The 15,538-nt window shown below is 37.8% G+C and overlaps 1 protein-coding gene across 5 annotated transcripts in view; it reads left to right on the top strand.

Moving 5' to 3' along the window:
- The window catches only part of LOC126195153 (calbindin-32), a 996,724-nt gene that overhangs the window by 665,741 nt on the left and 315,445 nt on the right, over positions 1 to 15,538 (top strand). The window contains exons 10-11 of one of the 5 annotated variants that reach the window (XR_007538558.1): positions 1,754 to 1,825; positions 11,297 to 12,182. The exons of 2 other annotated variants lie outside the window; for them this stretch is intronic. Coding sequence is in view for 2 of the 3 variants with exons in the window: in XM_049933658.1 (XP_049789615.1) it covers positions 1,754 to 1,825; positions 11,297 to 11,443 (219 nt within the window). In the remaining variant the exon portion in view is untranslated. Of the gene's footprint in view, positions 1 to 1,753; positions 1,826 to 11,296; positions 13,454 to 15,538 lie in introns of those variants that run through there. 2 more of the 5 variants (XM_049933658.1, XM_049933661.1) reach the window with 2 other exon arrangements.

Below are 15,538 nucleotides of genomic sequence, written 5' to 3'. Positions count from 1 at the left end.
CCAGCTGAGGCACATTCCTATGACACACAAGGTGGAAGCTCGCTGAACATTTCAGGGCTCAAGTGTGGTCAGTCCCCCCATCGCCACCTTACCTTTAGCAAGGGAAGTGGGCAGCCCAACACATTGCAGCATCTATACAAGAATAATCAAGATCCCATCTTTGTTATTTCAACAGAATAAGATGGGAATGTTGCTCATCAAAATGCTACATCAATTTTATGAACTCACTCGGCTGTAGCTGAGAGCTTTACACTGTCTGCAAATTTATATACGGTACTTGTTCTATGACCTCACCGGTAATTTATATTTTTTCTATCTGTAATATATATTATAAATTATTTTAGTTTTCTTGCAATTCATTTTCAAGCCAGTTTTCAATTTTGTTGTTGAAGTTTATTTGTGCTAGAGGTAAACAGTATGATATCATTTCTGTCCCATTACCATTAATTGAATCTTCGTCTTTCCAAAATCAAGGTCCTGAAAACTTCATCTAGGACTGAAACATCCTGGCAGATTAAAACTGTATGCCAAACTGGGACTAAAATCCAGTACTTTTACCTCTGGTTAGCAACTGCTGTACTGGCTGAGCTACCCTAGCATGACCCATGGCCCCTCCTCACAGCTTTATTTCAGCCAGTATCTCGTTTCCTACCTTCTCAACTTGATGTGGAATAGGAAGGAGATGAGGTACTGGTGGAAGTAAACCTATGAGAATGGATCATGAATTGTGCTTGATTAGCTCAGGTGGTATGGTACTTGCCCATGAAAGGCAAAGGTCATGGGTTCAAGTTCGTCTGACACATAGTTTTAATCTGCCAGGAAGTTTCATATCAGCCACACTCCACTGCACAGTGGAACATGCACTCCTCTAGGCTTGTTGAGCATATTTTTTTGGTATAGAATGTACTTGCCTTTGCTTGACTCTTCCTTTAGTTCAGAATCTCTCACTACACTGACGAAGTTTCATGAGAGCCGTAGCATCTTAAGTAAAATGGTTCAAATGGCTCTAAGCACTATGGGACTTAACATCTGTGGTCATCAGTCCCCTAGACGTAGAACTACTTAAACCTAACTAACGTAAGGACATCACACACATCCATGCCCGAGGCAGGATTCGAACCTGCAACAGTAGCAGCAGTGCGGTTCCAGACTGAAGTACCTAGAACTGCTTGGCCACAGTGGCCAGCAGCATCTTATATAAATACATATTCTTCCAAATACTTAAATAAATTGAATCACAGCATTGTTCCCCTCAGTCTCTGAGTAGACTTTTGTTGAAACGCAGTTGGTATCTACATCTACATTTGTTTATGTATTTACACAGTTTCCAAATCTCTGTCCTCTGCTAGTCCCACTGGTATAACAAAGCTCTTTTATCTCGGTAGCATCACCCTTCTGCTTAATACAAAGAAGTAAATACAGCTCTCTATATAATTATTGAATGCTGCTCATGTAATTATTAATCTTATATGTTTGCTTAATAGTGATTAAAAAATTGGATTGTTCCTACTTCTGTAATCAGATGATATTCTCTGGTTTGAATATGATGTACACTTTTCATGAGAAGTGCATATCTTAACCTATATACAATGAATTTGTGTTCATATAGAGTCACTAGCACATATCTGAAATCTTGAAACTGGTCTGACTTGCTTTTTAGCTGCATTAAGTATTATCACATTAAGGTCACCCCAGTGTTCCTTAGACTACAACATAATTACTAAACTAATATCTGGAAATTCCCTATTTGTAGGATAACAATGGTACAATAGAGAATGAAGAACTAAGGGGATTCTTGAAAGACCTGTTGGAGCTAGTCAAAAAGGTAAGACAATTTTCATTTAAATGTAACTGCATGAATTCTGTACAGAAATATATCATTACAATGGAACTGTAACAAAGTTTAGTATGAATTTGTTATGAATATCTGTTTATCTGATATTTTTCCAAGTAGAGCAAATTTTTAATGGTGTAGAACTGGCCACCCTGTGGCAGAAATTGCTACTGAGCCAAACACGTTTGGTTTCAATAGCCATTTCACAACCCTTATAATCCTGACTCTCCTTAAATGATTTATTAAATGTCAATAATACACTTAGGTGGCAGGGGTCATGGGATAGTGATATGCACATATATAGGTGGCAATAGCATCATGTACACAAGTTTTTTATAACTTGTGTACATGATGCTATTGCCACCTATATATGTGCATATCACTATCCCGTGGCCCCTGCCACCTAAGTGTATTATAAGAGCAGGGCATTGGCAGAGGTTGCCATTTGTACTCAGGTGATTCATGTGAAAAGGTTTCTGATGTGATTACAGCTGCACAATGGGAATTAATAGATTTTGCATGTCGAGTGGTTGTTGGAGCTAGATGCATGGGACATTCCATTTCAGAAATCATTAGGTAATTCAATATTCTGAGATCCGCAATGTCAAGAGTGTACTAAGAATACCAAATTTCAAGCATTACTCTAAGCATGGGCAACACAGTGGCTGATAGCCTTCACTTAAAAGCTGCGGCTTTTGCATAGTGTCATCACTGCTAACAGCAAACACCACTGCATGAAATAACTGCAGAAATCAATGTGGGACATACAATGAACATATCCATTACAACAGTGAAGCAAAATTTGGTATTAATTGGCTATGGCAGCAGGCAACCAATGCGAGTGCCTTTGCCAACAGCATGACATCACCTCCACATCTCTCCTGGGCTCGTGACCATATTGGTTGGATCTTAGACAGTTGAAAAACCTTGGTATGATCAGATCAGTCCCAATTTCAGTTAGTAAGAGCTGATGATAGGTTTTAAGTGTGGCTCAGATCCCATGAAAAAATGGACCCAAATTGTCAACAAGGAACTGAGCAAGCTGGTGGTGGCTCAATAATGGTGTAAGCTATGTTTACAAGGAATGGGTCCTTTGGTCCTTTGGTCTGGTTGAACTGATCACTGACTGGAAATTCTTATTTGCAGCCGTTCATGGACTTCACATTCCTGAACAATCATAGAATTTTAATGGATTACAGTGCACTATGTCACTGGGCCACAATTGTTCACAACTGGTTTGAAGCACATTCCAGACAATTTGATGCAAATGAATTGGCCACCTAGATCAGCTGACATGAATCCCATTGAACATTTGTGGAATATAATTGAGAGGTCATTTTGTGCAAAAACTCCTGCATTGGCAACATTTTTACAATTATGGACAACTATAGAGGCACCATGGCTAAATATTTCTACAGGGGCATCCCATGACTTTTTGAGTCCATGCAAAATGAAGCTGTTGCACTACACCAGAAAAAAGCTGGTCCTACATGATATTAGGAGGTATCCCATGACTTTTGGCACCTCATTGTGTTATGAAAAGGATAGATTGCTACTCACTAACTGGAGGAGACGCTGAGTCACAAACAGAAACCATGAAAAGACTGCTAAAAGTTTAAGCTTTTGGCCTAAAGACCTCCTTTGAAAATAGAAAACACTCACACATTGACACAAGCACAACTCCCAAACACATGGCCGCTGTCTCTGATTGCTGTAGCCAGGCCACAGTGGACAGAGATTTCAGTTTCACTGATCCTTAACAGTTAGGAAGAACTCAATGGTGGTTGGTGTGTACACATGGATTTCATGGTAACAGCATGTTGGTGGCCTTGACAATACACTCCAGGTCAGGAACACCTAACATGTAAATGTGTACCCAGCCACCACAAGTCATATTCCTGACATACTCACCATGTAGAACAACCCTGGGGGCATGTATGATATTATAAACATGTAAGAATCTTCTCCTCTCCTCCTCCCAACCTCTCCCTCTCCAAGTAAACCATGGCTCAGACCTGGATCTTTGGCTTTCTCCATCTGGCACAAAGTATTTTAATGGATCACAATCTTTTGCACTAGTGTACACCAGATTAAAGATTGAAACTTTATTTCTGGGAACAAGAACTATGTTATGCATAAGCCATTCTTTATACTAGGTTTTCTTCTGAAAGTCTTAGTTGTGCAGAGTTACTAAGTGAAATTGTGTAGATTTGCAAAGTAGATGAGTTTTGCCTCCCCACAGGTAAGTGTCCAGGTTAAGATGCAGTCCCCAACACAATTTTAATTTGTATGAAGTTTGTAAATCCAAGAAAAATTACATTGTGTAATTGAAAATAAATGAAATGGAATCTTAGAGTATACATCAAATGAAACACAGGGAGTGAAATTCTTTGATTTACAAAAAGCAAAACTGGAATTAAAATACACATAAATCAATTAATTTTAGAAAATTTTAGTGATTTAAAGTTTTTGGGTCATACAATTGCTTCAGTTGCAAAGAAAATTTCTTTTTAAGTTGTGGATGAATGATATCAGTCTTATTATTTCTTCAATAACTTTTATCTGAGAGTAGAATTTCATTTAATTGTTTTTTAGTATTTCACTTTTCTTGTGCAGTGCATTCTTTTGCGGTTATTTCATAACAGCATTGAGAAATGGTATCATACACACTCAGTTCCTCATTACAGTCTGATGTCTAACTTTTATGAAGCTCTCTCTTCCTGGTACCAGGTTCTATAGTACCATGTGTTACACATAATTTCTCCTTTATCCTCATTTTATGACCATTTGTCATTTGCGAATGTTGAAATGAAACACTGTAGGAATATATGTAACAAATAAATAAATTTCTCATTTGAAGAGTACAGTGTCAGTTCCAATACTACATCCACCTGTTCCTTGCATAACATATTTTTATTCACAGGATTATGATCATGTTGAAATGAATTTTTTTTAAATTACTGTATAGTCAAGTTGTCAATGGCTTTGGCACTACTCCTTTTAACTTCTGTTGATAATTTTAATGTGCACATTAAAAAAAGAAAGAAAGAAAGAAAGAAGCAGGACATTACCAACTTGAGGTGTTTTCAGTCACTAACTGTGACACAAAATCAGCACCAAGGCCTGAAGGAAAAACTGTCTCTTTGCCTGTTTTTGCTTATCCTAAACAATATGTTCATTGATTACTTAATCAAACTTAATTATTAAAGGTCCAGTAGTTAGCATTTATCTATCTGCTACACTTTAAAGTGTAGAATGAGCTGTTCAACCAACTACTCATGTTATGGATTTTACACCAATACTGACCCTCTTCCAGCAGCTTACATCTCCTCCTTCCCTCTCTTAGTGCCCATGTGCCCACCTCTTGCCTCCCTCCTCCCCCCCCCCCCCCCCAAATCTCTCTGTACACTTCATTCTCCCATTTCCATCAGTCAGTCTACTTCTTCGAACTCTTTGTCTCTCCATATTCTCCAACTTCCCCCACCATCTCTCTGAACATATCTCCCTTTGCCCTCCTGCTGTTCATATCCTCCTCCCCTCTTTCTGTTCATTTCCTCTTCCGTCTCTTTCCCTCTCATCTCCTCCTTTCCCCTTTCTCTGTCCATATTCTTCTCAACACTCATTCTGTCCACCTGCTCTTCACCCCCTCTCTGCCCATCTCCTCCTCGCCCCCTTTTGCCCATCTCTTCCTCCCCTCCTCTCTGTCCATCTCCTCCTCCCCTGTCTCTTTGTCAATCTCCCCCTTCCCCCCTCTCTGTCTGGCCATCTCCTTCTCCCTCATTCTCTCTGTGTTCACTTCCTCATGCCCCATCCTCCCAATCCAGCACCTCCAGCCCTCATTCACTGTCCCTCCCCTCCTCCCTCCTGTCCCCTTCTCTCTCCCTCCCATCTTGCTGCCTTCTCTGCCTATCAAACCTCTCCTGCCACCTCTCTCCAGTAATACCTGCCTCTATCCATTGCAACCTTTGCCTAGTCATGTCTATCCACAGTTGTAGCCCTTGCAATAAAGGTTGATAAAGCAGGCCAATATTGCTGCCTGCCATGCAGGGGCTGGAGCACTGCTTCCCATCTGTGATATGTAGGTGGCCTTGCAAAGAAAGTCGGTGAAACATGCAAACAGTATTCCCACACAACATGTCTATCATGCAGGCCAGCCTATATGGCAGGGGCTGAAAAAACATGTTATTGCCTGTGTCTCCATTCATATGGAATCTAGGAGGTTCTAGTGCTGGCACTCATAAAGTTTTCTATTTGTGTGCCAAATTTGGTTGAAATCAATCCAGCAGTTTACAAGGAGATCCAGGACATACATACACACATGCTGATTCACACATATAGTTTTTTTATCTTGAGACAACAAAATATCTCAAAAATTATGAATAAGATTAAAAAATGGTAAAATACATATTCAACATTTTTAAAAATACTGTCTGGTGATACCAATTCTGACCCCCCCTGCTCCACCCTCAGAGGGCAGCATGGAGGCAGCTTTGAAATCTTAGTAGAAATATTCCATTTTTATTGTAGAATCAGATTCTGTGGGAAAAATACATTACTTTTGTGTGCAGCACTTTTGTCATTGCATGATGGATGGCACTGTAATTGGCAAATAACATAATTGAGATCCAAAAAAGTATTGTCTCAAGGAAAATACACAGGATCAAAAACATAAAAACACATGTGTGGTGAAAATGACTCAGCATTTCACATTTTCTCTGTGTATCTGTTTGGAAACATTAATTCATTCATTATCTGAATTGATCTCATTCCAGGCACATCAACTCCCATTTCTCAAATATGTTCCTCCATAAACTGACTTTGTTATTAGTCAGAATGCAGGCTGTTATGACAGCAAAAAAAACTGAAATAGTTTACATTTATGTAGAAAGTGGCAGGAATGTCGATAATGCTCTAGCATGAACTATGGTACAATTAATCAACACAGTATGTATTATTGGACTGTGGAAAAGCTACACGGTTATGTCAAGGTGAATTTCACTGTCCATGGACTATGAATGTCTGGTGTGGAGTAATTGGTGACTAACTCATTGGCCCTTTCTTCATTGTTGGCACCTTAAATAGTGAAAAGTATCAAACATTCTTGTGGGGTTAATCTCCAAGTATTGCTTGCAGACCTTCCCTTGGACTTCCAACAAACACTGTGATTACAACACATTGCTTCTCAGGCATATTATTCTGTAGGAGTACAGGAAGTACTAAATTGTGTGTACAGCAGACAGTAATTGGTGGATCAGATGAGGTGGTCCAGTAACACTGCCTGCAAGATTTCCAGATCTTATTTCATCTGAGTTTTGCTTGTGAGGTTACTTGAAAAGTGAAGTCGATAATGAAGTGCTAACAATGTGTGATAGCCTGATTCAGCGTATGAACAATGCATGTCAGCAGATTGCATTGGAAAGACTTCTCAGTTGTGATGAATCATTCTGTGCATGGCTAAATAAGTGCACTGAAGTGGAGAGTGACATTTTTGAATACTTACTGTGAATCACAATTGACAGCAAACCAATGCTGACAACAGCAGTTCAAGTATACATGCCTACATCACAAGCAAAAGGTGAAGAAGAAGAAAAAGTATATGAAGATATTGAATGAGTAATACAGTATGTAAAGGGTGATGAAAATCTAATAGTCATGGAGGACTGTAATGTGACTGTAAGGGAAGGTGTAGAAGAAAGTGTTACTGGAGAATATGCATTTGGTAGTAGGTGTACATATGAGAGAGAAGAAAGACTAATTGAGTTCTGCAATAAATTTTAGCTAGTAACAGCGAATACTCTGTTGCAAAATCACAGGATGAAGAGGATGTATACATGGCAAAGTGTGGAATATAAGGGAAGATTTCAATTAGATTACACCACGGCCATGCAGAGGTTCTGGTATCAGATATTGGATTGCAAGGCTTACCCAGGAGCATATGTAGATTTAGGTCACAATTTACTAATGATGAAGGGTAGGCTGAAGTTTAAGAGACTAGTCAGGAAGAATAAGAGTGCAAAGAATTGGGATACAGAAATAGCTCAGAAGGCAGTTCACTTAAAGAGGAATGTAGATTTCTAAAATGAGCAATCACAGAACCTGGAAAGAAAACATAGGTACAGGAAGGCAACTGCAATGAAACCATGGCTAACAGAAGAAATATTTCAGTTGGTCCACGAAAGAAGAAACTACAAAAATGTTCAGGGAAATTCAGGAGTACTGAATTACAAGTCGCTTAGGAATGAAATAAATAAGAAGTGCATGTAAATTAAGCTAAGATGGCTACATGAAAAATTTGAAGAAATCAAAAAAGAAATTGTCGTCAGAATGCCTAACTCAGCATACAGAAAAGTCAAACCAACCTTCAGTGAAATTAAAAGCTAGGTGGTAACATTAAGATTTCAATGGGAATTCCACAGTTAATGCCAGAGGAGAAAGCAGATAGGTGGGATGAGTACAATTAAGGCCTCTATAAGCGATAAGACTTGTCTGATGATGTGATAGAAGAAGAAACTGAAGTTGATAGGGGAGAGATATGAGATCCAGTATTAGAATCAGAATTTAAAAGAGCTTTGGAAGATTTAAGAGCAAATGAGACAGAAGGGATAGATAACATTCCATTGGAATTTCTAAAATTGATGGGGGAAATGGACAAAATGACGATTCATGTTGGTGTGTAGAATGCGTGAGACTGGTGATATACCATCAGGCTTTTGAAGCACATTATCCACACATTTCTGAAGATTGCAAGAGCCAGCAAGTCTGAGAATTATCACACAATCACCTTAACAGTTCATGTGTACAATTTGCTCGCAGGAGTAAAACACAGAAGATGGAAAAGAAAATTGATGATGGCTTAGATGACTATCAGTTTAGTTTTTGGACAGGTAATGGCACTAGAGAGGCTGTTCTGACATTGTGGTTGATAATGGAAACAAGACCAAAGAAAAATCAAGACATGTTCATTGGATTTGTAGATATGGAAAAAGCTTCTGACAATGTAAAATGATGCAAAATGTTCAAAATTCTGAAGAAAACAGGGGTAAGTTTTAGCAATAAATGGGTAATATACAATACACATAAGAACAAAAAGGAAACAATAACACTGTCAGACCAAGAAATAAGTTTTTAGATTAGCACAAGGCTTGGAGAAGGAAGAGGGGTCCAGGAAAAGGAGAATATTTCGGAAAAGTTACTCAGAATCATGGTTCAGGGGAGACTTACTGGACGTGATGGGAAGGAAAGAGATTGTTGGGGACTGCACCACACGAGATTTGAAAACCTGAGAGCTTAAAGGTGGAAGACAGGGTAATTTGCAAGACAGAGGTTACTTTTAAAACATCATGTACAAGTTAATAAGAGTGAAAAGCTAAGTGTATTGTACATGACAGAGGTGGGAGGGGATGGCGAAAAATAGGCCATAAAATGAAAAATGTAGAAAACTAAAACACAGTGAAGAAAAGTGTATTTATTGTGAAGAAAAGCTGAGACACAAGAAATTAACATAAACTAAGACCAGGGGGATAGCGAGAACAAAGGACATGTTGTAGCGCCAGTTCCCACCAGCAGAGAGCTCTGAGAAACGTGTCTGGGGGAAGAATCCAGGCAGCACATGTGGTGAAATGGGCACCAAGGTCACAACAGTCATGTTGTAGAGCATATTCAGCAACAGGATATTTTGTGTTGCCAATATACACCCTCTGCCTATGCCCACTCATCCTAACTGATAATTTGGTGGTAGTCATGCCGCTGTAAAAGGTCAAACTGTGTTTACAAAACAGCTGGTGTATGACATGTCATTTCACAGGTGGCTCTCCCTTTGATAGAGTATGTTTTGCCAGTTAAGGGGTTGTATAGGTGGCGATAGGAGGGTGCTTAGGGCAAGTATTGGAGCAGGGATGGTCACAGGGGCCGATGCCATAGGGTAGGGAGATGAGTGCAGAAGGAGCATAATGTCTGATGAGTATATGGTGGAGATTGGGAGGGTGACAAAAAGCTGTTCTAGATGTGGTGGGCAAAATGTCAGGCAGAATGGATCTCATTTCAGGGCATGATTTTAGGAAGTCATGGCCTTGTTGAGGTAGCTGATTAATACATTCCAGACCACGATAATACTGAGTGACCAGTTGTGTGCTATGAAGTTGCTTCTTGGAAGGATCAGTAGTACCAGTATTGGAAGTACTTTTGAAGTAGGCTGGTGGGGAAATTATGTCCAGTGAAGGCTGAGGTGAGAATGCTGGTGTACTACTGTAAAGAGGCTGTATCCAAACTAATGTGTTTGTCTCAAATGCCAAGGCTGTATGGAATGGTATGTTTGACATCGAGAGAATGGCAACTGCCAAATGTAAGAATTGTTGTTTGTTAGCAGGTTTAATGTGTATAAAGTGTGTAGCTGCCATACAGTGAGGATGAGATCAACATCAAGGAAAGTGGCAAGGGATTCAGAACAGGACCATGTGAAATTTACTTGTGAGAATGTACTCAGAGATTCCAGAAATTTTAAGAGGTCAGCCTCATCACGAGTCCCATGAATCCATATGATAAAGATGTCATCAATGCATCTAAACCAAACCAGAGGCTGAAGACTTATGTATCCCAGCAAAGCCTCTACAAGTGACTCATGAAAAGGTTGGCATAGGAAGGAGCCATCCTGGTTCCCATTGCTGCACCCCTAATCTGTTTGTATGTCTCCTTCATATGCTGACCTTTTCATGGGTCACTTGGAGGGGGCTTTCCTGGGTTCCGTAAGTCTACAGCCCCTGGTTTGGTTTAGATACATTGAGGATGTCTTTACCATATGGACTCTTCCATCTCCACATTTCTTCACAGTAACTACTCCTTTCTTCGCTCCCTTTTAGTTTTCTACTGCTTTCATTTTCTTACCTATTTTTTTGCTGTCTCCCTCCCTCCTCTGTTTCATACAGTGCACTTAATTTTTTATTGTTGTTAATTTGTACCTGATGTTTTAGCAGTAATCTCAGTCTTGCATATTACCCTGTCTTCCACCATTAAGCTTTCTGGTTTTCAAATCTCATGCGGTGCAGTCCTGTACAAGCAGTCTTTCCTTCTCATCCTGTCCAGTAAATCTCTCCTGACCTGTGGTTCTGTGTGACTTTTCTGAAATACTCGTATACCTCCCCAGTCCTTTTCCTTCACCCCTTTCCCGTCTTCAACCCTTCTGCCGGAATAAGGAGCCACTGACTCCAAAAGCTTGTCTAATTATGACCTTCTTTTATGTGTGTGACCACATACTTTCTGTCTTTTAGTCCAGTGCAAAGTATTTGAGATATTTTGTTGTCTCAAAATGAAATAAAATACCATGTATATAGATATTTGCCATTTATATATAGTCTTCTCCTTCCTATTACCATTAAAGTGGAAATATAGCTTCATTATTTATATTTTCAGCTAACTAACTACTACTTTCCTTACATTTGATTTTCAATGTTTTTCTTATGATTATAGGATTATGATGCTCAAGATCTGCAAGACTTCGAGGAAACTATTCTTCGTGGTGTTGATTACAACCAGGATGGAAAGATCAATAAGAAAGAACTCACAATGATACTATTGGCTCTTGCAAAACATAACCAGGAGGAAGATGCTGCTTAAATTCTGTTAAAAAATTATTTTTGACATTAATGGTGATACAGATACTGAATGAAGTTCACTAATGAAAGAGCTGACTTTGTATTTGTTCCACGTAAATGTTCCAAGTAAAACCAGCAAGCTGCAAAACAACAATGATAAGTAATATAGAGTGCTAGAAAGGTTATTAAATGACAGTTTTGATGAACATAAGGTAATGACTCATTTAGCTAACATGAACATAGTACCATGTGTCAAGCAAGACTTTGGTGAATCAAATAAAACTAGCCCATATACATGTAATTTTTTTAAAATAATCTTACAGAGACAAATACATGGTTGAATACTTCATGAAAGAATGTTTTGTATAGATTTTAATGCCGATTAAAACATTTTATGGATTAAAATCCTGAGTGCTCAGGGTGAAAACAATGTTGTTTGGGCAAATAAGTAATGTATTATAGTGTTCATCTTAATGCAAGGTTATATAAAATACCCATAAGCTAAAACCAAAGTGTGTCTTTTTCTTGAGGAATGGAAACAAGTGACATTAATGTGCTTGATTTCACTGGTCAGATTTCTAACACACCATCACACACCAATATACGAAATGTCATGAGTTACATTTGAAAAACAAATATAACTGTTAAGTTTACAATAAGATTCATAGCGCCACATTCACCATCAGATATAGCCTATGTTGAATTACATTCATTGACGTATAGTATAAATAAAATTTTTACTGCATTTTATTATGTCTTAGGTACTGAAAGAGTTATATTGAGTCTAGTGCTTAGTTACAGGTGCAACATTTTTTAAAAGACTTCACTGCTGTCTCATAAGTAACAGTGTGCCATTCCCATTCATGTCAGTTTGCTACTTTCTAAAAATCTTACTACTGATGCATATTGTGAACAAAACACTAGATTTGTTCCCTTAAACTGTCAAACTTTTGTATGGCAGTACTATCCACATTTGGTGCAGCCTCTAAACATCACAATCTACTGTATAATAATGATTTTTAGATATTTGTAACTGTGTCTTAAACACAAAGGTATAAGCAATTTAAGAACTATGTATTGGCTTCACTTACAATAGATGTGTTTTCTGCTATGCTCAATTTTTGTAGTGTTTATAAAAATGATAACTATATTATGACTTTCAGATCATATTAGTCAGCCACACACTTTAATACAAGAATATAAAACAACTATATTTAATGTGTACTGATAAGAAAAGATGAATTCCATGAATCATAACAGATCTATCTTTAAATAGAGTTAAGCAGATAATAGTGTAAGTAACAGAAGCTTAAAGCAATTGAGAACAAGACTTCATTAATTTAGAAAAGAAATTGTACAACTAGTAGCTGCTGGTACAATAGTAAAGACATACCTGACAAGTGGCTTTAAACACCAATTTTAATTTGACACACAGATCCATTGCATAAGTGTTTTAAAAGTTACAGTCCAAATGTGCACAAACATTTTGCACAAATTTTAATAATGACTTGATAGATATATACAAATACAACTGATAAGGAATGCTGTGCCAAACAGAATTTTGTAAGTGATTTTTAAAGTGTCCACTTTAAGGTGTTAGTGCAATCATTCTGTTTAGCAATGAAATCCAGAAAAAATAATTTTTTATGTTGTATCAGCTGGGTTTACTTGGAACCTTGATTGTTGTATAAGAATGTTTATCGATGTTAATTATTATAATAAATGATATTTTGTATGAAATGCAGTATATGTTATAAAGTATGTTTTGAGTTTGTGAGATATTCTATATGATATTGACTGCTTACTTGTGGAAAACAATAAGAAGCAATGCTTTTTACTTTTTAAGATTAATAAAACATGAATGCTAGTAGTTAATGAATTGAACCCCTTGCTAACAAGTCTCCAGTCTTCATTCGTACTGAATGTATGTCCCAGTCAAAAAAATTGGAATTATATATGTGTACTCCATCAAAATTAGTTATAAATAATCTTTTAGAACTGTATCTTTATGTTATACATGTACAAAAAATAAACCTTGATTGTAATACACAAAAGACATTTAATTTCCTTCATTCCAGTGAGGAATATTAAATTTTCACTGTGTTTGCACCAGCACCTTCCTAATCCATGAAAAAAGATGCACATAAGTAAAAATGTATTGTGGTTGATTTGCTTTAATGCAGCCTTGCAGCTCATGTACAAAGACCAATAACTTTAACATTACTTTACTGCAGAATGATTGATCATATTCTAAGTTTGAATATTATAATTTTTTCTTGAGACTGAGAGTCTTATGTCTACAAATAGCACAGTTTTAAAAAGCGTCACTCATGCAAAACTCAGCTTGCTCTTTTTCCAAATGATATGCTGTGATCTATGGACAAAGGGCAACAGGCAAATTCCATATTGTAGATTTCCAAAGAGCATTTGACATGGTGCCACACTGCAGATTGTTGACAAAGGTATGAGCATGTGGAATAGATTCCCAGATGTGTGAGTGGCTTGAATACTTCTCAAGAAACAGAACCTAGTACACTGTCCGGAACATCAAGGGTTCATCAGAGACAAGTGTATCAACAGGAGTGATCCAGGGAAATGTGATAGGACCATCATTATTTGAATAAAATAGAGGGAAACATTCAATGTGGAAAATATATATATATATATATATATATATATATATATATATATATATATATATATATATATATATATATATATATAAAAAATAGAAGGAAACATTCCACATGGGAAAAATATATCTAAAACAGGATTGATTGTAATACACAAAAGACATTTAATTTCCTTCATTCCAGTGAGGAATATTAAATTTTCACTGTGTTTGCACCAGCACCTTCCTGATCCATGAAAAAAGATGCACATAAGTTGTTTGTGTATCTATCGACCTGCGATGTTTGTGTATCTATCGACCTGCCAGCGCTTTCGTTCGGTAAGTCATATATATATATATATATATATATATATATATATATATATATATATATATATATATAGAGGGAAACATTCCACGTGGGAAAAATATATCTAAAAACAAAGATGATGTGACTTACCAAACGAAAGCGCTGGCACGTCGATAGACACACAAACAAACACAAACATACACACAAAATTCAAGCTTTCGCAACAAACTGTTGCCTCATCAGGAAAGAGGGAAGGAGAGGGAAAGACGAAAGGATGTGGGTTTTAAGGGAGAGGGTAAGGAGTCATTCCAATCCCGGGAGCGGAAAGACTTACCTTAGGGGGAAAAAAGGACGGGTATACACTCGCACACACACACATATCCATCCACACATATACAGACACAAGCAGACATATTTTCTTTAAATATGCAAAACCATGTCAAAACCTTGTGTCTGCTTCCTCATGCCTCCCACAAGATGCAACCACTAGATAGACCTTTCATGAGTACTCTGAGAGCCAATTATTTTGAGCTGGTATGCATATGGATGAGAGAAACAACAGGCCCAGTAGCAAATGTGGACATCGCTGAACTGAATGGGAAGGTCTACCTCAAGTGCCAGACAGGAAACATGTAGCAGTCAATCAGTTTAGGGTGACAGCAATATACCCGTTAAACCTTCATGTTTTTGCAGATGCAGATTTCATTGCCAGCAATGAAGGAAAAATTAAGGGTTTACCTCATGATTCCAGTCAAAGAACTATCTGTGGCTTCTAAAAATAAAAGGGCTAATGTTGAACTCGAGGGAGGAACATCTGCTGCCACATCTGAAATTACACCTTGACAAATCTCACCTGTTGCACAAAGAAAGAAGAGGCCAGGAATGAAGGGAAGCAAAACAGGTCCTTCAGTAGGCCTAACCTCGTCACCATACAAGAGATCTCTTGAAGTATCAATGATAGCAACAAATAAACTGGAGAAAAAGAAGCAGACACCACAAAAGCCTAGGAATGAAGAATGACCTTATTCTGAGGATGAAGTTTTCAGCATGAGAGATGATTTGTCCACTCCTAGTAGCAATCTGACAACAGTGTGCCCACTAATGAAGACAGAAATTGTCTCTTTTGCTCAGGCAAATTTTTGCAGAGCAAGGCAGGGGATGAATGGGTAATGTGTCTAATGTACAAAATGTGGGTG

Source organism: Schistocerca nitens, chromosome 7 (genome assembly GCF_023898315.1).
Source record: "Schistocerca nitens isolate TAMUIC-IGC-003100 chromosome 7, iqSchNite1.1, whole genome shotgun sequence".
NCBI classification, from domain to species: Eukaryota; Metazoa; Arthropoda; class Insecta; order Orthoptera; family Acrididae; genus Schistocerca; species Schistocerca nitens.
This window is presented reverse-complemented; position numbering and strand designations above follow the sequence as displayed.